General features: G+C 47.2%; 1 protein-coding gene across 2 annotated transcripts in view; it reads right to left on the bottom strand.

The window, feature by feature from the left end:
- PCSK5 (proprotein convertase subtilisin/kexin type 5) overlaps window positions 1-21,001 on the bottom strand; it is a 447,842-nt gene that overhangs the window by 38,424 nt on the left and 388,417 nt on the right. The window contains exons 25-28 of one of the 2 annotated variants that reach the window (XM_042963381.1): window positions 10,001-10,043; window positions 7,324-7,460; window positions 6,012-6,212; window positions 1,722-1,799 (exon numbers count right to left, since the gene is read on the bottom strand). In XM_042963381.1, coding sequence (XP_042819315.1) covers window positions 1,722-1,799; window positions 6,012-6,212; window positions 7,324-7,460; window positions 10,001-10,043 — 459 coding nt within the window. The remainder of the gene's footprint in view (window positions 1-1,721; window positions 1,800-6,011; window positions 6,213-7,323; window positions 7,461-10,000; window positions 10,044-21,001) is intronic. The other variant, XM_042963382.1, reaches the window with a different exon arrangement.

Here is a 21,001-nt window from a genome sequence, read left to right as displayed (position 1 = left end):
TAAAAAGGAGCCAAACTCCTGGAGTAGATTGGTGGTTTCCAGCATCAGGAGCGCAGCTGGGGAGAAGGGGTGAAGGGGACCAAAGGCACAAACTTGTGGTTATAAGATGAATTCGTTCTGGGGATGTCATGTGCGGCACGGTGACTATGGCTAGTCCTGCACTGTGCACGTGAAAGCTGCTAAGAGACTAGGTTTTCACACACACACACACACACACACACACAGGAAAGGTAACAATGGAAGTGGTAGATGTATCACCCTCATTGTGGTAATCATTTTGCAGCGCATACGTATATCAAAGCATCACATCATACGTGGTAAGCCTGCATAGGGTTGTATGTCAGTTAGATTTCAATAAAACAGAAAAAAAGATACTTAATGGCCGAGGGCAGTTCTTGAAACATAATAGCGAAAAAAAGCTTTTTCAGACGGCATCGAAACCTTTAATATTATTATGTCTAGATCAGGGGTTGAATTCCCCCCCCGCCCCCCCCACGAGTTGAATTTTTGATTTTATTGTTTTTATACTATTTTTTTAATTTACGAAGATACGAGTTTTAAAGAACTTTCCCACTGTTTTGTAAGCTAGAATGTATCTATCTACACATACGTATGTATTTATAATTACATCTATCTCACATTCGGGCAGGTTGTCATAGGCTTGAATAAATTTCTGTAATGTCAGGAAATGGCCACGAGAGGGTGCTCTGTACACACAGTTAACAGCACTTAACTGTGGGCAACCAAGCGTCATTCCCAGACACTGCTCTTTTGTATCAAAGGTTAGTGACTTCATCACAAGTAAATTTTGACCTTGATCGTAGTTTTTCTTTTTTTTTTTTCACTCAAATTCTGGACTGGACAAGACCTCAAAGAAAAAAAAAATCTCCTTGACCAGGGAAATGCTGTGGTCTGTCCTTGAGAAATGAGTATAGCTAAGCCATGTAAAACAGAAGTTTTATTTGCTTTTTTAATTTTTAAACAAGCAACATTCACAAAGTTAAAAAAAAAAAAAAAAGCAAAGAGAGGCAGAGGGAATCCCAAGCAGACCCCACACTGCCAGCACAGAGCCCAACATGGGGCTCGATCTCGAGAACTGTGAGATCATGACCTGAGCCGAAACCAAAGCTGGGATGCTTAAACGACTGAGCCACCCAGTCGCCCCTCTCTCCACCCTTTTTATGCAAACTATTCACACTGTTTATCACATTTCTTGATAATACTATATTTGGGGGACCATTCTCTATCAGTACATGAAGAACCCCCTCATTCTTGTTTATGCCTCGATAGTATTCCATTGCACGGATGGATCATACTTCATTTTTCCAGTTGGTAACCACTGGTGACCATTTAGTTTTTTTCCAGTCCCTGCTATTTCAAATCATACTACGGTGACTGGGAAGGCAAAAGGTGCTTTTCTTCTTCAGCCCATTCTTACAGACCTGCAAGGACAGGGGCTTCTCTTGATAGCATCTCCCAGACAGAACCACTCAGCACATCAGGAACACCCTTATGTGTTCCAGAATACTCTACTGCTGAGTTTCCTCCCCGTCTTTGGCCTTTGAGCGCCTGCGTTGTGGTCACCACCTCTTTCTGGTTTTTGTCTTGTGACTTCTGCACCCCCATTTGCTCCTGGTAGCCCAGCATCTTGGGTTGGTTTCTAAATCACAGAGGCTCCTTGGTTCATTGTGATTGTCGTCTCCTCCCTATTTCCCTGTTACCTCTTTTGATTGGAAACTTCCGCCGTCGTTTCTGTGGCCAGGTCTTCACCAAAGATGGGTTTGCAGTGGGTGCAGGTTCTTTTTTATTTAAAAAAAAAAAAAGTTTTTTTTTTAATATAAAAAAGATAAGAGAAGTCCTGCCCATCATCTCCCCACCCAGAAATGCCTGTAGCATCTACTTGAGCACGTAGATGTCCCGTCTTTACGTTGAACGTGTGAGTATGATTACATATATGTTTGTGTAATCATTTACATCTGTGGATATGATACTGACTCTCCATTTTATATTTAATAGTATAACTTTTATAGGCATTTCTATTAAAATTCTTTGAACACACTATTTTTAAAGGTTTGTGTGTTTGCATGAACCATAAGTCACTTAATTTTTTTCTTTTGTTACATGTTTAGATTACCCTGTCCCTCCCCCCCTCTTTTTTTGGTTCTAAATACAGCTGTCATTGACATCTTTATACACATTATTCGTTAAGTCCGGACTCTGCTTGGCTCTTAGACGTCCCAAGCTGAGCATTATTTGGTACCTTCTTTCTGGGACTGTTTTTCCCAGACCTGTATTATTCTTTAGGTCTCCAAAGTTACTTGCTTTCATGACGTAGGAAGACTGTTTAGATAGTGAACTAGTGTTTCCTGCGTTGAGACCAGAATCAGGTTACAGGGTTGAATAGCAGTTTAACTTTTATTGTGTCACAGTACGTCCTGGGAGCTCTATGTGTGTTCTCTCATTTAATTCTTTTTTTTTTTTTAACGTTTATTTATTTTTGAGACAGAGACAGAGCATGAACGGGGGAGGGTCAGAGAGAGAGGGAGACACAGAATCTGAAACAGGCTCCAGGCTCTGAGCGGTCAGCACAGAGCCTGACGCGGGGCTCGAACTCACGGACCGCGAGATCATGACCTGAGCCGAAGTCGGACGCTCAACCGACTGAGCCACCCAGGCGCCCCTCTCATTTAATTCTTAAAATGAACTTGCCTGAGGTAGTTCCATGTTCTTATTTTATTTCATTTATATGCTTTACTTTTTTTCTTAAAGTTTACTTATTTGGGGGGGGGGGTGGAGGGCATGGAGAGGAGGAGAGTATGAGTAGGGGAGGGACAGAGAGAGAGAAACCCAAGCAGACTCCTCACTGTCAGCTAAGAGCCCGACGTGGGGCTGGATCCCATGAACCGAAAGATCATGACCCTCACTTCTAAGTGAGACAACTATATATACCTATAAAGTCCTTCTAAAAGTTAGATTTTCGGGGCATCTTTAAAGTTCTCTACAACTGAGTTACAGGTAGGCGACGTATCTCCACGCTGTTGAGATTTATTTTTTACGTATGGCTCTCAGTGTTTATGACTGACTGTGGGATTCAGGCCTCCTCAGGGCATCGGAATTAAGATCCAAAGACAGGCTAGTGAGAAATTGTTAGGATGTGGTCAAAGATAAAAAGTTAATTCACTGTGTCTGTGCTTTGTAGATTAAACCGTCACCAGAAGATGTAATTAGAGCCTGCTACAAACACGGTTTTAATCGATGATGGAATTAGGTGGGTAGGGGAAATGTGCAGGAATTACTCTTAGGACTTTCCGGCACTCCCAGGGGGAAAACCGCCTAAGAAAATCCGAATGATTTAACAGTAATACAATAAGCTGTTTCCATTCCCAACAATGGTTTCAGGAAACCAACCGAAGCCGTGGCCGGCCACGCCTGAATGTTTGCCCCAGTGGTAGGTCTGTGATGCCTGAGTCACTGGTGAAGCCATTTAATGTCGGCAGCCTATTTAATGTCGGTTCTGCTGCTGCTGTGGTAGGGACCCTGAACTAAGTGGTCTCCACGATACGTCAGTAACTGGGACGGGGGTTCTGGTGGCGATCTCCACTTTTGTGCGAGGGATTCTTGGCAGGAAGGACAGAGTTGAGTGGCCGTCTTTGGCCCTTACTTAGTCTCGGCTGGGGGATTTGCCAGGCACGGTCCAACGTGTAGGGAGATCTCCATCCTTGGCCTAGGGTAGGAAGCATTCCCACCGGCTGCGTCATGAGCAAAGAATGATGGCCTCCCACCGTGGCCACTCTCGTCGTGAGCGGCCACCTTGTTAAAAGAGTTGTTCCGTGAACCCCGGTTGGATTTTTATTGCACGGGATCTTCTCCAACACGTGCTGGCGTAGAGAGCGCAGGCAGTGGTAGTCTTTGGATGCAAACGCGATCTCACCGTTGCCGCGGAAGTCGTGCGGGTGAAGGCATGGACTGGAGTTCGTCCCGTTTTCCTTTCCCTGCCTGGACCCGAGCTGTGTTTCAAACGGCGACGGCACCTTGCTGATACCACCTAGGCAGCTGTATTCCTTTACGGCCGATCTGTAATTGGCCCCGGGCTCCCTCAGGAGTCGACCCCGGATGACTGCAGTCTGCTTTGCATCATCTTAAAGGTGTGGCTAATTAGTGGCTGTTTTCTGGAACCCTCTGCTCTCCGATTACACTCTCAACTTTGTTTTCTTGAGAGTTAGGAGTCAGGGGGAAAGATTGTTGGCATTGGCTCAAGTGCTCCCGGGTCTCGATGGGGCACATTCCCCACTTCCTGTCCACTCCAGTGCGATCTAAACCGTGCCGGGGAAGCGGAGCTACAGCCGCACCTTGCTCGGAAAAGACGCGTCTTTTTTTCCCCTCTGTTAACAGTCTGCCTGTCTTCTTTCCTAGATCCTGGAGAAGGGCAGCCATGCCATTGACTTGACTGCTTTGGTCCAGCCGCGAGAAACATTTTCATCTGCTTCCCCGAGCCCTTAGTAGTGCTAACTCCCCAAATGGACTAATGCCTTCCTGTCTTCAAAAACACTCTATTTTTGATAGTAGAAAATGCAGAGGGGTGGGTGTGGTGCTCCGACGGAGGGGAACAGTCCAGGCCTGATTTCTGCTTGCGAAGCGCGTAGTCCGGTTGAAAGGGACATGTAATCATTTGGGGAATCAAGTCTGCTCTGACTCTTGGCTCCCTGGACCTTTTCATCATCTGGATGCCAGATAAAATACAGATGTTCTGAGCTAGAAACACAGCACCAGACTATTTTCCTCTTGGCTCGCGCTGCCTCTTAAATGCCTGAATGCCAGACAAACTCGTTTTCAGCGTTTTTGGTCCAGCTATAATTCACGGAAGATATCCCAATCTGGATTGAATGATTTTCTTCCCAGCTACGTCTCTGAAATTGGCCCGCGTTCTCCGGGGCCTTTGGCTGCTGGGTTTGTGATGATCTCCGGGCTGCTTTTCCTTTAAGTCACATTGGTGACACTGTCGTGGACAGTGGCCATGGATGTCCCTCCTCCGGAACCCAGCAAGAGCCTTTCTCCGGCCCCGGATCGATCCCGCTCCCCAGCCCTTGGAAGACTCATCCTCGGCGGACCTCCCTTCGGCCCCCATGGCTTCTGCACCGAAATGACCTTTTCAACAAATCCTCGCCTTGAAATCAAAAGGAGAGCGTCTCTGCATAGAATGTGAGTCAGATTTTTTTTTTTTTCCCAGCAGGATGAGGGCTTTGTTTTTTAACCACCACAGACACCGAGAGGTCATCGAAGTTTGCAGCTACCTTGCAAGGAAGCCCGTGGCGGAGGCTCCAGGGTGAGGAGGCCGGTTCCGAGGACGCGGGTAGGAATGAACACACACAGGCCTTCGCTGTTGGATCACAAGCTCCCGCATCTTTCCTCCTGCCCCCATCAAGATGCCCACCTTCCCCATCTGCAACCGGAGGGGGGTGGGGTGGGGGGTGGCTTTGAAAAGGCAAGCTTGAATGATGGTAAGTTCTGATCAAGCGGCCGGAAGGATCAGCTGACCCAGCTTTACCTCCGGTACTTGTGAGAGGTTCTTCCTTGTCCAACTGAATGAAGACGCCCACCCTTACCGGCCGTTGCCCTTTACCGTGACAAGGAGATACACGAACGTGACAGAAGCCACTCTGAAAGCTTTGAGACAGTGGTCGCTGGGCGGTTGCCCTACACGACTCTCTTACGAGCTCCGACGTCCCCTCCGCGGGGATAGAAACCCGGTGGCCACGCCACCCGTGAGCCGCCCTCTGGGTTTCCCTCCAGGACAGATGCCCACCGACCACAGCCTCCTCCCCTCTCCCCCCCCCCCCCCCCCCCCCGGGGAGCATCAGAGCCCGAGGGAGCGGCCCAGACTAGACGCCCACTCCCAGCTTTTGTTCCCTGCCCAGCCTGCATCTCTGGGACATCCCGAAGGTGAGGGTTAAAGAGGGAGGGAGGCAGAGAAGGCGGCCAGACACCCGCTCTGTCTCTCGGGAGGCACATACCGTTCCAGAATTCGCCTTCCACCGGAGTCTGGGCGGGACCCACACACGTCCCCTGCCGCAGCTGCAGTCCTTCTCGGCACGTGCGACACTGCTGGTGGCCAAAGCCAGTGCAGGTTTCACAGGCCCGGTGGCAGGGCTCACATTCTCCCGTCTCCGGGTCGCCGTAGAAGCCGGGGCCACAATTGCGCACACACGTGCCGCCTACGTGAGAACGCAGAGAGGGGGCCTGAAGGTGGGTCCCTGGCTGGCTTGGCTTGGTGCTCTGTGCAAGGCCAAGTTCCAAACAGGCCGAGGGGCGTCTCGGGAACACTTTTGTTGGAGTTTGTAAACTTCTTTAAAAAAATTTTTTTAAATGCTTGTTTATTTTTGAAAGAGAGACAGAGACATGGCATGAGCGGAGGAGGGGCAGAGAGAGAGGGAGACCCAGAATCCGAAGCAGGCTCCAGGCTCCGAGCTGTCAGCACAGAGCCCGACGACGCGGGGCTCGAACTCACCAACTGCGAGATTATGACCTGAGCCGAAGTCAGACGCTTAACTGAGCCACCCAGGCGCCCCACCTTTTTCTTTTAAACTTTTGTGTGTTTTTTTTTTAGTTTTTTTAATGCGTATTTATTTTTGAGTTTGTTTTTTTAAGAAACCAAGCTGGCATAAGCTTATTTCAACCAAGGAACGGGTCTTAAATCCAACATTTAAAGTACGCCTTTAGCGGGGAATTTAAATTGGTTATTAGCTCAAGGGGTTAAGAGCCTAGTCAATTCTCAGGGCCCTGAATAAATAAAATAGTGTCCATATAGAACCACTGGAGATCTGGGTGGGCTGTCTGCCCCTCTCTCTCTCTCCCACAAACATTCGAGAGCACTGGACCATTAGTTCTTGGACTGCAAGACTCGTAGTGTATTTCTTTCCTAACCATCCAGAACTGACCAGAGGATCTTGTTTACCTTTTACAGTGCTTAGGAAGAGTCATGGTGCTGGATATTTCAGGTGACTCCTCTCAAGACCTTTATCTTCGGTGTTCCTGCCCCACCCCCACACCCACCCCCACCCCCACCCCACCCCACCCCACCCCCGCCCCCGCCCCGCCCCCTTCACTCTTCGGAGATGTTTGCAATTAATTAGTGAAATAGGAACTCTGCCACAGTAATAGAAGCAGAAAGAAGTAGTCTGGGCTAATGCTTATTCTGAAACCAAATTACAGTCCGTCCCCGGACGAGAGGCGCAAGACTCAGACCGATCAGGCGGGTGCCCTCCTTTCCGGGCGAGGCCCCGGAGCCTTTGTTCTTCCTCTGCACCCTGCCCTTGTCACACTTACCCAGGAGAAAGAAGCCCTCTTCACACGAGTAGCACTCGTGCTGGTCACAGTTGCTGCAGTTTGTATCACACGGTTTACATTCAGCTCCTTCGCTGTAGGTCCTCTCGGGACACGTTTTATGACAGTGGTGCTGAAACCTACGGGGAGGAGATGGGGTTTCTTCCATGAGCTACGTTGGCGTATTTCTCTTAACCACCAGAATTCAATGTCCTCACATATGTACGCTCATCGTGTTTAATAGGTATAGATATGTGGGTTTCAAGGGCAAAAACCTTCTCTTGGTCTATGTGCTCAACAAACGAGGTTGATCTGGACCCTAAGGACCCTTCATGAAGGCAGCTGTGAAGAGGCTGGGGCGAAGGAAAGCAGCACCGAGATGTATTTATGGGCTACTGATTATGCATTTAGGACTCGTGTATTTATTTATTTTGAATTTTTTTTAACGTTTATGTATTTTTGAGAGAGAGAGAGGCAGAGCGCAAGTGGGGGGAGGGACAGAGAAAGAGGGAGACAACAGAATTTGAAGCAGGCTCCAGGCTCCGAGCTGTCAGCATAGAGCCCGATGCGGGGCTCGAACTCACGGACCGTGAGATCATGACCTGAGCCGAAGTCGGCCGCTCAACCGACCGAGCCACCCAGGCGCCCCCAGACATACCACCTTAGATGTACAGATTTGAATTGGAGAACTTTGGGAGTGGCTGTAGTCTGCGTTTCATTGAACTTGGTGGTCTGCGTCTCGTGCTACCCAGAGGATGATTAAGAACTAATAAAGTAACTGGCTTCATGCTGGACTTTCTGACTTCTGTCAAGGACAAGGTCTCCAGGCAGACGTTTGGAAAGAGCTCAGTGTAGAGTTCAAGTGGCTTACCAAAATGTCTGCCACGAGATTGGTAAGGGTGAAGTGTCTTAGCTGTTATGTATTTATATTGTTATGCCTAGTATCTGTGCTCATGCTACAGTAGAATGTTGTATTTCAGACGCCACTGAATTACAGGGTCATCGGAAGGGGGAGCAGAATCAAGCTGGCCTTTGCCCGTTGATGAATTTCACAGCATTGACAAGATACCAGAGGAAAGCTTTGCATCTCTTCGTTAATAACGTCAATCATACAGGGTGTCACTCATGATATCCAGTTCCGAGCCATTCTAAAGGGTTAGAAACGTGTGTTTCTTGAAAGAAACACCTCACGTTTCGCTCTCAGTGATACGGGGCGTTTTCTTGTGGTGTATTTGTTTCTCAAAGGAGGTTACGAAACCTTCTCGTTGTTGGCCAGCAGTGAGCTGGAGCGCCTGGCAGGGCTGGCCCCGAGGATGACCAGAATGCTGTCAGGTGACAGAGGAGGTCAAGGCGGGTGCTCCCGTGTCAACACGAGGAAGGGTGCAGTTAAGCCGGAGGGATGCAGAGAAAAGGAACAAAGAAGAACAAAGTGGGAACGCCCGCTTCTGCGCGGCCACTATCTGAGAGTCTAAGTTCTCCTTCTTTGGTTCTTCAAGGAACATTCTGGGCTCCCAACCATGTGACCTCACCAAGGAGTGCTTGCATCTCTGCTGTTCGTCTCTGCCTGAGGCGGTGTGTGGCGGGCCATGTGCTGGGTAAAGGCCAACCGTGAATATGCTGACAGATTGCTTTCTGCTCATTTACTGTCATCAGCTTAGGTAATGACAAGGCGGACTGATTATTTTTGCTGGGTTTCAGCTTGTCGGGTTCCCCTTTCCCTCCCAAGCGCCGCACCCCTTCTCTTCTCACCCAGTACCACACCTCGGGCCTCTCGAATGTGATGGAGGCAAAAGGCAGTGTGGTGACGGGAGGAACCAGCCCACTAAAGTCGAGGTGACCCAAACCCGGACCCCCCCTCACTGGCTCGTGGGGCCACATGAGGGAACCGAGAGCCTCTTGGAGATTCAGTTTTCTCTTCTGGAGAATAATGTCAATCCCGTGTCCCTGGCAACATTCACGGAAAGGTGAAGAGACGAACTGGGTGGGAATTTCTCACAAACCCCCCCGCTAGTTCTTAGCATGACAGGAAGGAACCAGGCATCTTATACATCATCCAGGCCTTCCTTTTCTTCTCATCTGCCTTCTTAGCTTTTCTTCCAAGACAGGCACCCGTGTGCCCTGGGAGGCAGACTAGAATAGGAATGGAAGGTGACGTTGAGACAGGCCATCTTTGATTTGTAGGTTTGAATTGGAGAACTTTGGGAGTGGTTGTTAATCTGTGTTGCGTTTAATCTGGTGGTCTGGTGTCTCTCGTTACCCAGAAAATGGCTAAGAGCTACCCACGTACCTGGCTTCCTCCTGGCCTTTCTGACTCTCGTTAAGCACAAGGTCTCCGTGCAGACACTTGGGAATGGCTTGCTTGGGGGTCAGGTCTATGATTAAGGTTTGTCCGTGAACAGCAAGGCCTGAATCCTGGTAACCCATGGCAAGATTCCTAGACACCAGTGTCAGGTTGGGTGACTCCCAGGACCGAGAAAAAGAGGGCCTCCTTTTGAGTCAAGAAAACAGCTGGGCTCTTCTTGCTAAATCCAAGAATCGTTCATTAATAGCCTGACGGGGCAGAGTTGCTTCAGGCCGCAGGGCCTCTCTGCTTTAATCACTGGATTTAGGATTAAGTCAGTAATGCTTAAACTGCAGAAAAGTTAGTGCCATGAAAACAGAAGAGAACAGCCGGACTCACATGTAATACCCCGTACTGCATGATGCACAGGTTCCTGGATTACCTGGAAGACAAAGAGAATAATGAGACATCATAATTATCAAGAGTCCATCATTTGGAGAAAGGGGCTTTGGAAAAGTTGTGGCCGGAGCCTGAACCGGGGCTCGAACTCGTAAACCGCGAGACCATGACCTGAGCCGAAGTCGGACGCTTAACTGACGGAGCCACGCAGGCGCCCCCAGGTTACGCCGTTGTTAATTAGTAACACGGTGCATGCAGTGATTTGTCTTTATCAAAGCTAGGAACATCAGAGTTCTCATAAAGAGCTGGCCCTGCTTTGCAAGGAAGTGTAGTCCCAAGCTGCTAGGTTTTCAAAGTGCAGATTAAGACCCGTCTCCATTAAGCACCCCCTGGCCTCTACCGAGGGGAGGGCCTCAAGCGTGTCCACACGCGCACGTTTGGAAGGGGCCGCGAGGTTGCATCCCTCGAACGATAGGTTCTCCATGAGTTACCCCAAATGCCTGCCAACGTCAGGGAGCGTCATCTGGGAGACTCCTTTGAAATCTGGACAATTATTTTTTTTCCAATACAGTATCCACTTTGTCTTCCGCGCTTCACGACCCTCTCGAAGAAACTGTCCTGTTCTCATTAGGTCCAATGATTCCATGTGGTCCTGTTGGCTCCGAGAAGGGACCCTCTCCTACAGCTTTCAGGGGACTTAATGAGAGAGAAAGGACTTCGAGGACCACTAAGTCAGTCTCTCTCCCTCCCTCTTAACCCTCCCGGAAAGACGCCAATTCCCAGATGCCATCACGAGGGGCGTTCTGTGATTTCCACTGGCCCGCCGTGCCTGTGACCGACAGGTTCCCGTGACACCCCCGTTCTGCTCTTTTTCCTTCTGGTCGGAGGTGGAAAACAATTGCTCCTTTTCCGAAGATTCCTTTCGGTACGTGAAGATTGTACATCACCTTTAATTGGATTTTAAACAAAACGATGTCCTTTGAACATTGTGCACGGCTCTCCTTCCTGATGTACTCCAGGCTCTATTTTGGTATTCACAAAGTCTGCCTCTTGGCGGTAGGGCCTTGCTCGAATCTATAGCCAAGCGTTCCCCTTGAATCCTCCCAGGGATGTTTCAAGACAATACTACTGTATATTACACACTATATGTCTAATGCATTGCACCAAGAGTTATCGTGGAAAACTTTCTTTTTTAAAATTTCATTTATTTATTTTGAGAGAGAGAGCGTCTGCGAGCGAGCACGGGAAGGGCAGAGAGAGAGAGAGAGAGAGAGAGAGAGAGAGAGAATCCCAAGCAGGCCCCGCACTGTCAGAGCAGAGCCCGATACAGGGCTCGAACTCACGAACCGTGAGATCATGACCTGTGCTGAAACCAAGAGTCGGACGCCCAACTGACTGAGCCACCCGGGTGCCCCTGTTGTGGAAAAATTTCCGTCAGAGGCTCTGCCCCTTAACCAGGGATTGCCAGAACCTTGTGGAAATAGCCTAGTGATGATGCAGGGGACAGGGTACCGGCCTGGGAACTGGGCTATCTGTTTCTAGTTCGAAGTTTTAACCCTGGCTTCACTGCCCTGTGAACGTGCATAAACGTCGCTGTCCTCTCTGCGCTCTGATTTCCGCAGGTGTAAAATGACCTCGTTAGAAAAGATGGTAGGAAAGACTCGCCAAAAGTCAAAAATGCTGATGCTGGGGCGCCTGGGTGGCTCAGTTGGTTAAGCGTCCGACTTCAGCTCAGGTCACGATCTCGCGGTCCGCGAGTTCGAGCCCCGCGTCGGGCTCTGGGCTGATGGCTTGGAGCCTGGAGCCTGTTTCCGATTCTGTGTCTCCCTCTCTCTCTGCCCCTCCCCCGTTCATGCTCTGTCTCTCTCTGTCTCAAAAATAAATAAACGTTAAAAAACAATTAAAAAAAAAAGAAATTAAGGGATTGCTTAAAAAGAAAACAAAAAAAACTAAAAAAAAAAAAATTGCTGATGCTGAGTCTAGCAGGGGTTGGCAATCTGTGGCCCACTCTGGGGCCGAATTCAGCCACGTCCCTTCCATAAGGAAGGATTGAACAAGAGCCAAGACAGCCAAGGACATAGCCAGACCCTTCGGCAGGAGGCTGTGATTTGCTCTCGGTGAGGAAATGGGTTTTTTTTCCCCCTCCGTTATACAGCGACATGGTCTGTTATAGGGCAACCCCGGGCAGGGCAGTGAAATGAACCATAAACCAGGCTAATTAAGGGACATAAGGAATCTCGGAGGTGCCACGACAAAGCAAAGCTCACTGAAATTCTTAGAATTCTTGCCGGTGGGGAGGGGGGCTTCGTGCTTTCCGCAATCCATTGTTCCGGGGATCTGAAACCCTTCGAAGGGGGTGGGAGGGCCCCAGCGAACACTAGTGGTTCCCCTGGGTGAGTTTGTTTCCTGCTACGGATCTATGTTTGCATCTGTATTCTTTTCAGTTCTGGTGCTAACTAAGCTGCTACTTCTCAGCTCACAGTTGGGCAGCTTACTTTTTCCTGCCTGTCCCCGATGAACATATTTGACTCTGACAGTTTTGCTAATTTGGCAAGGGCTGGGGAAATTCTAATCCTGTTCTCTAATGTTCTGGCCATCCCTCCCATCTAGGAATTTAATGAGTTTGCTCTCTGCTCCTTTAAGCAGGTCACTGATGAAAATGTTAAACAGAACCAAGCCTCAGAAATGTGCATACCAATGTAATCTTGAGTCCAGGGACCTTTCCAGCCCAGATGCACAGCGAACGTGGTACCTTTACAATAGTTTGCATAAATGAATAATGCATAGAATAGGAAGTATGTCTTCTAACAGCTTGTGAATGCCCATTAGTCTTTCTCATTATTACCGGTTATTGTGAAGAATAAGGATTATTAAAAAAAAAATTTTTCCACCCCCGAAGATCCACAAGTCAGACATAAGCTAAATGGATTTAGCTTGACCACTGAGAGGCAGCTGTTATGGGATTAAGGAAAGGTAACAGTCCCAAACCTAGAAGTTGACTCTAAGTCAAGTTGGCATTTGGATGGTGAGGAGGGTTGGCTGAAGGACAAAGATGAATTTTCCTGGCTTCGCGTGTTGTATGCATGCGTGTGTTTGGTGAGGGGGGGGGGTGGGGGTGGGGGCGGAAAAGTCTAAACAGTCTAGAATTGTGCACAGTCTCGGAAGGTGGTATCCAGAGTAGGATGTTTACTTAGCTCTGGTTCCTTGGTATTGTCAGGCTTTTGAGCTGGGAGAACATAATCTGGGTGGAAATGGGGCACGTTCAGTCAGAATTCAGAGAGAGTGTCACACATTTGGAAAAAAAGCCTTCAGAAACAGTTACTGGCTTCCAGCTGCTCACATCCCCACCAAGGAGAATGTGTGAGCAGAAGCCTTGTCAGGCCGGGGATACAGCCTGCCTTTCTCGAGAAAACCCATTTGTACGGTCTCCTTTTTTTTTTTTTTTTTTTTTTTTTAAATTTTTTTTTTCAACGTTTTTTATTTATTTTGGGGACAGAGAGAGACAGAGCATGAACGGGGGAGGGGCAGAGAGAGAGGGAGACACAGAATCGGAAACAGGCTCCAGGCTCCGAGCCGTCAGCCCAGAGCCCGACGCGGGGCTCGAACTCACGGACCGCGAGATCGTGACCTGGCTGAAGTCGGACGCTTTAACCGACTGCGCCACCCAGGCGCCCCTGGTCTCCTTTTTATGGGCGGGGGGGCGGGGGCAGGACCACAGTGTCCCCTCTGTCTGGAGAGTTCTGGGTGATCCTCTGCGTCCCCTTCCACGTTTTCCTTAGTTTCATCGGTGCTGGGTCTCGTGCAAACTCAGTCTTCCCGTGGGGATATTGACGGCTGCTGTCAACGTCTCCTTCAGGGGTCAGCTTACATCCTCTGCCATGTTATTTTGTTCTCGGGAATACCTATACCCTCGCCGTCGAATAGGGATGGATCAGGGCCGTGTGAGTAGTTATGGACACCTCACTTAGAAAATGTATTGGAAAGAGATATTTCAAACCTCAAATGGAACTGAATGTTGACAATGGGAAGAAGAAGGGCATTTTTTATGGGTTACGTAAACGGAGTCCTATAATTAAAGATACATAGAAGCCAAAATGACTCGAATGTGCCTTTTCTAAATTAATTCTTCTTGTAGGATTACTTTTCATTTGAAGGGGACAAGCGACCCGTCGTTTTTTAAAGAGCAGCCCTTTAGCGTGTAACATCTAGGTATGCCACAGCCAGCCACGCATCAGGTACATCGTTGAGGCGGAATTGCCTCTCTGCAAAACCTCATGTCAGGATCCACTGGCAGGCTTCTAGGACTTTCATCCGTACCTCGTGGTAGCCCAGGCCTTCCTCTGTACGGCCTATTGAAACTGCTCTGTTCCACAGTCCTTTCCTGCACAGACCCTACTAGCTACTGCCCAGGATGATAGAGTAATGGGCATGTGAAACTTGTGCTCTTGGGAAGCTCCTAGGTTCTCATCTGCTTCCATCCCTCCTCAGGTATCCTAGACGCATAAGGCTCCTTTTGCTTTGACCTCTCAGGCCACCTCTGTAGATGTCCGTAAGGCAGCACCCACCTTGTTGTAATTGAACATACCCTGTATGCTTGCTTTTCCCAGATGATTTCAGCCTTTTGGCTCAATTACCTTCCCAGTTCCACTCACCTGTATTCTAGGCTCGACCAAACTTGGGGCTCTGTTCACCTCCCCAGTGCCTCCCCCAATGCGTGTGTGTGTGTGTGTGTGTGTGTGTGAATTATTTATACGTTCTAGTGCATGAATGCTTTCCATCTTGAAGAAGGTACGCTAACATAGAAAATTTAATAACAAAATGATTAGAAATACAAGATCTACGTTTTACTGTAGGCCAGTGGATTGTCTTGCATATTTCTCCTCGGGGACAAGTGACTCAGGCCACACTTAACAGAATGCCACATCTGAGCTAATACATTCCTATACCGACTTTCCAAAAATATGTTTTACCTTTGATTCCGTAAAGTTATACCCGGAAGGGGTGGCTCTCTGATGGGCTCACACATCTGCACGTATAGACAGACTTCCTGCACTTGGCTTCTAGCCCTTCCATATTTTGTAGACAGACTCCATGATTCTAATGAACTTGTTTACCTAGCGTTTTGGGGTTGGGAGAGAAGTTTAAAATATAGCGAGAAATGAAAGTGTTTGAATGATATGACTGGATTCTACTTTTCTCGCCTTTCCATCACATTCTATAGCTCTGGTGCATAAATGTGTTCCCCAGAAAAAAACTTTCTAGATTAAAATAATCAATGATTACGTGCCCGTGAAAGACAGCATAAAAATTTATCTGCTGAGACTGGATTTAAAAAGTGTGGTACATGTATACATTAAAATTTTGTTTCTCAAAAATATTTAACGGGGCGCCCGAGTGGCTCACTCAGTTGAGTGTCTGACTTTAGCTCGGGTCATGATCTCACGGTTCGTGGGTTCAAGCCCTGCATCGGGCTCTGTGCTGTCAGAGCAGAGCTGCTTCGGATCCTCTGTTTCCCTCTCTCTCCGCCCCTCCCCTGCTCATGCTCTCTCTCTCAAAAACAAATAAACTTAAAAAAATCTTTAATGACGTGACAGGCTCTGTGAATAAGGACGGCAATCCATATCTAGATATGTCTGTAATATATACGCATATCTGTCTATATGTGTCGATATGACTTTATCAAAAATCAGAAGGAAAGCTCAACGATTATTAGTAGCTATCTCTGATATTATTTATGTGTATGTTTCTATATTTTCTTAATAAGCGTGTGCTATGGAATTAATTTTAAAAACTGCTAGTAAGGAAAGAAAGCGCGTGCCCAGGTTATGAATCCCGAGTCATCCGTGTTTGGAAAACGGTCTTCTCCCACAGACCTCTCTTTCAAGAGAGCTGGTCTTTTGGTCACGCTCTTCAGTTTCTGTCCCCTTTCTTCACACGTCTGGCTTTTCATCTCTCCACCTCGTTTCTCAGCAGTTCTTGATTCTACATCACCAGGACAAGACTGCTACTCCACGGGGCTTGTTTAAAACCGTGGCCGATGTTTAAACGAATTCCTTTTTCCAAATTCACTTTTCATACCAAATGTTTTCCTGATAGGATTCTGTAAAGGAGGCCGATGACTGGGAAGTGAGGTTATTCTCGGCTCTGCCTCCAGACTTACTCACTGGCTGAGGTGCCGTCACTTGGGCCAAGCATCCTTAAACAGTTCTCCTCGTGAGCACCTGAAGCCTTGTGGGAGCATCAGCAGGATGCCCGTCCCCTACTGAGAGGTACCACAGCTCCCTTTGAGGGGAGAGACGGCATTGCAAGCAGCCCTTACTTAAATTGTTTGGGGAGATAATTAAGCGTGTTGTCAATAATGCATATTCTCTCGGAGTAAATATATGCTAACTGGATGATGCTGTCCGAATCTGTTAGGAGAGTCACTGGCATTGTTCATTTTACTCAGAAATAACGAAGCGGGTAAGAGATTTATATGCCCACAAAGTACAAGTAAATTTAAGTCCCCAGTGGCACTAACAAGTATTACTTCAAGCAATTAGCGCTCGCATACAGAATGGACCCTCTGACCAGCTTTGCCAAAGCAGATTTTTTTTCCTGGAAGGTTCAATGGCACTGGGATACAAAGTACTTGGTTAGGGGGACTGTTGATGGTTTTCAACCATTTTGTCCTCTCCGGCGTCCAAGGACAATGAATGAATATTTGAATTGGCAATAATGTAAATGGCGCAGCTGACAAGGGGGCACAACCCCCTGGAGGGGCGCGGTAGTAGAGAGCAGAATAAATAATCTAAATCATTGTCTACAAATGTCGGCTAAGGGACGGCTCCGTTCTCTGTTGGACTCTAGTCTTTACCAAGTCCTCTGGTTCCAACAATGGACTATCAGAATAGGCAAGCTGTTTCTGGATTTCCATTCTTCTCTCAACCAATTAGCGGGTGGAAAAGACAGATGAATATACACAGCCGCGTGCCTGTGCGGATTGTTCACTACGGCTGCGTGTTCATTCACTCATTCATTCATCCTGGGGCTTACGTTTTAGAGGGAAAGTCGGCAATACGAGAAAAATTAGATAATTGTTATAGTGTAAACTAAAATGTGAATTGTCAGTAAGTACACGAAACAGCCACGAAAATGCAAGCTCCATGAGGACAGGTGGTTTGGTTTGCTTTTCCTGTACCTCAGTGCCTGGGGCAGAAGCTCCAGAAATACGCATTGAATGAAGAAGAAAAACATATAAAATAAGTACATAAATTCAGATAAAGGGTCAGGGAGTGATGAGATTAGAATGGAGACAAGAGGTCTTAATTTAGGTAGGCCAGTTGGGGAGAGAGTCTTTCAGGAATTGACCTTTGGGAGGAGATCAGGATCGTGACCAGGAGATGAGGTCTGAACTCAGAGGCCAAGAAAGCTTCCTCTGTTCAAGAAACATTGAGAAGGCCAGTGGGGCTACAGCGGATGAAGAGAAAGGAAGAGGGTCAGGAGATGAGGCCAGGGTCATCGGCTGCATCAGATCGAATGTTATCTGACTGGCCAGTCTGCAGCTGTAGTAATGGAGAGAAATCAGATTTGAGGGAAACTAAGCAGATAAAATCGAGAAGCTCAGATGACATGATGTGGGAGGTGAGGAAGTAGGATGGTTCCCTCGCGCTGGATTGAGTACTTGGGTGGATGGAAAGGAGGAACATTCAGCGGGGGGGGGGGGGGGGGGGGGGGGCGCGTAGGAGTAATAAGCAAATACTTAACTGACTCTGCGTGATAGTTCATACACCACTTGGGTTATTATAAGTATATGCAGACAAGAAAGGCAATCCCTACCCTCAAGGAGTTTGGTGAGGAGACAGTAATTAGCAAAGCTAATTAGGGAAGAAACCACAATGTGGCAAAATATAGAAGAGATAAGCCTCTAATCTAGCATACCACAGAAATATTAGCCTAGGGCCTGAGAGAAACTGAGTTCTGATTCTCTTCCTCTCTTCCCACTTAATTAGCCTTTCTCTCTCTTTTTGAATAGAACATTTTGGGGCATTTTTCTTACAGTTAGAGTTGCCAGATAAAATGCAAGACTGAAATGGGACGCCAAGGACTATAGTTTCAGTGTAAGGATGAATGAAAAATAAAATTGCCAGGAGAAGGGGACAGCAGAAAACATCATCCCAGTCTCAGCCTTGGCACTGGGTAGATTAAGAAACAACATCAAACCCTCTTCTGAGAATCTATAACTATAAGCTGGATCTTACACGGGTTATCTGAATTCACGTTTTCTGTGTGTTCCGGAACGTCTCTAAAGGAAAATTCAACTTAAAGCAGTCCTAGGTAGATAGTATCCCAGGACAGTTGGTAGAAACAAATGCAAATCCTCTCTAGAGAAATGCAGCCTTAGCCCAGATCTCAAAGTATGCTCACAGGTACATTTTCAAGGAAATCGGTCACAGTTTAAAAACAAGGAAGTCTGTTAAGCGTCCGACTTCGGCTCAGGTCATGATCTCACAATTCATGGGTTCGAGCCCTACGTCAGGCTCTGTGCTGACAGCTCAGAGCCTGGAGCCTGCTTCAGATTCTGTGTCTCCCCCTCTCTCTGCCCCTCCCCCACTCGTGCTCTGTCTCTCTCTTTCTCTCTCAATAATAAATAAATGTTAAAAAAAAATTAAAAAGAAGGAAGTCAGGCACTCCGAGAGAAAGTTGGCAGAAATAACAGATATCAGAATCAGACCCGCAGAGACCACTGATCTTGAAATTATCTGACACAGAATATAAAAGTAGCCAATGTTTAGTATTTTTAAAGAAATAGAAGAACATCTTGAAAATAGAAAAGTAACCAGTTTGGAAAAGAAGCAAATGTAACTTCTATAAATGGAAGACATAAACATTCAAAACTGAAACTAAGTGGGCATACTAAACAATAGATTAGGCGTAGCAGAAAGAGAATGAGTAATCTCAAAGATAGATACAAAGAAAAGACAGAAAATTCAGAGGGACAAAAAGGTCGAAAACACGAAAGGGCAGTAAGAGCCGAGGAGGGTCGCATGAGAAGATTTAATATATGTCAAAGTTGGGGCGCCTGGGTGGCGCAGTCGGTTAAGCGGCCGACTTCAACTCAGGTCACGATCTCGCGGTCTGTGAGTTCGAGCCCCGCGTCGGGCTCTGGGCTGATGGCTCGGAGCCTGGAGCCTGCTTCCGATTCTGTGTCTCCCTCTCTCTCTGCCCCTCCCCCGTTCATGCTCTGTCTCTCTCTGTCCCAAAAATCAATAAAAAACGTTGAAAAAAAAAATATATGTCAAAGTTCCAAAAAGAAATAATAGCATGGGGAAGAGGTAGCAGTAAAAGAAATAAAATGAAAATTTTCCAGACTTATTAAAAGATACCAATCATTGGTCCCAAGAACTAAACATATATATTATTAAGCATATATTAAACATATATAAGCATAAACGTGTACATTGTTATTTTTTAGTCTGCAAGAAGATTCATCCTCATGAAATTGCAGAATAACCAAGAATACAAACAGCTCTTAGTCTATGGAGAAGGATAAAGAGACAGACTATGTCAGAAGACAGAAAATACTTCGAGAAGAAGACTTGGAAATTTGGTGGATGGAAGAGTGTCAGTCATTTCAAAAGGACACTAAAAACAGTGGCAGAAAGTTCTTGGAAATTCTGGCAACAGACCTGGAATCATAAAATCGAAGGACCAGGAGGGAAGTTAGGCTTTGGCCCCACTCAGATGTCGTGAGAGTATGAAGCATTTTTGCTTGTTTCTTTTGAGTCCTATAGTTCTTCTGAAACAATGAGTGGGGTTTTTGGTTTGTTTGTTGGGGTGTGTGTGTGTGTGTGTGTGTGTGTGTGTTTGAGCCTCCAGTAAACTTTGTAAAGTAAACTTTTTGTAAAGGAACTTTGTAAAGTAAACTGATGCTGCAGTTACGGTCAAGTTGGGGTATGGTGAAGCGTGAATGCTCCGCCAGAGTCAGGAACCGTGTCTTACTCAGCAAACCTAGTGCCTCGTGTTATGCCCAGCATGAATTGATTTCTTTCACAAATATATTTTGAGTCCTACTATTTGCTAGGGCTAAAATGATAACTAATTCCTGGTACAATACGGAGCTCAGGGCGTAGGGAGGAATGCAGCAAGGAAAGAGATGTTGCCACGAATGCTGCATAGTGTTACTAACGGGCTTATGAACAATTCATTAAGAAGAGAAAAGGGTGATACCTAAACCAGGGTGTGTGTTTGAGGGAAGGGGAGTGTGGCCACAGAATGGCTCCTTGAGGAAGTGAAGGCTTAGTGAGCCTGGAAAGTGAGTTTGGAGGAGAGAAGGCAGAATTATTTCCATGTGGAAAGGCCTTAAGGCAGAGAGAGCTAAATCTATGGAGATGATTCCTCCAGTAAAGGGCTCGTGAGATTCCCCTTATATAGCATGGTTGCTCTCACCTTAAAAAACACACAACATTTTAAATAAAAGAATGGGAAAAGGACAAAAGGGATTGCAAAGAGTTTGCCAGTGATGAGTGGACATTGGGGTTTGAGAAAGCAAGAAGAAATGGGAGGGAAGATGGGAGAGATAAGAGGCTGGGTCGTGAAGGAGCTTCTCTGTCGCGCTTGGGAGGACAGACTCTGTCCAGAGCCATGGGAAACCACTTTAGATTTGTATGTGGTTGTGTAATGATCAGGTTTAAATTCGAGAAAGGACGTGGTTATTGTGGCATAGGGAATGGATTTCAAGAGTGAAAGAGAAGAAGCAAAGGGCTAGAACTGGGGACCTCGGTAGAAGACGTTTGCATTATCCAGGTGAGCTATGTTAGTGGCCCAAACTAAAGCGTAGTAGTGGAGTTGGGTCCAAGTGGACAGGATGAAAGATATGTGGCCGGTGGAAATGACCTGGTGGCTGTTGGGGGTTGAGTTACGTCCCTCAGAACAACGTGTCCAAGTCCTAACCTCTGGTACCCACAAGTGCGACCTTACTTGGAAATAGGGTCCTTGCTTGTATAATGAAGTCAAGATGAG

The sequence above is a fragment of the Panthera tigris genome, chromosome D4 (assembly GCF_018350195.1).
Source record: "Panthera tigris isolate Pti1 chromosome D4, P.tigris_Pti1_mat1.1, whole genome shotgun sequence".
Taxonomy (NCBI): domain Eukaryota; kingdom Metazoa; phylum Chordata; class Mammalia; order Carnivora; family Felidae; genus Panthera; species Panthera tigris.
Note: the sequence above shows the minus strand (reverse complement) of the source record. Positions and strands in the feature narration are given on the sequence as shown.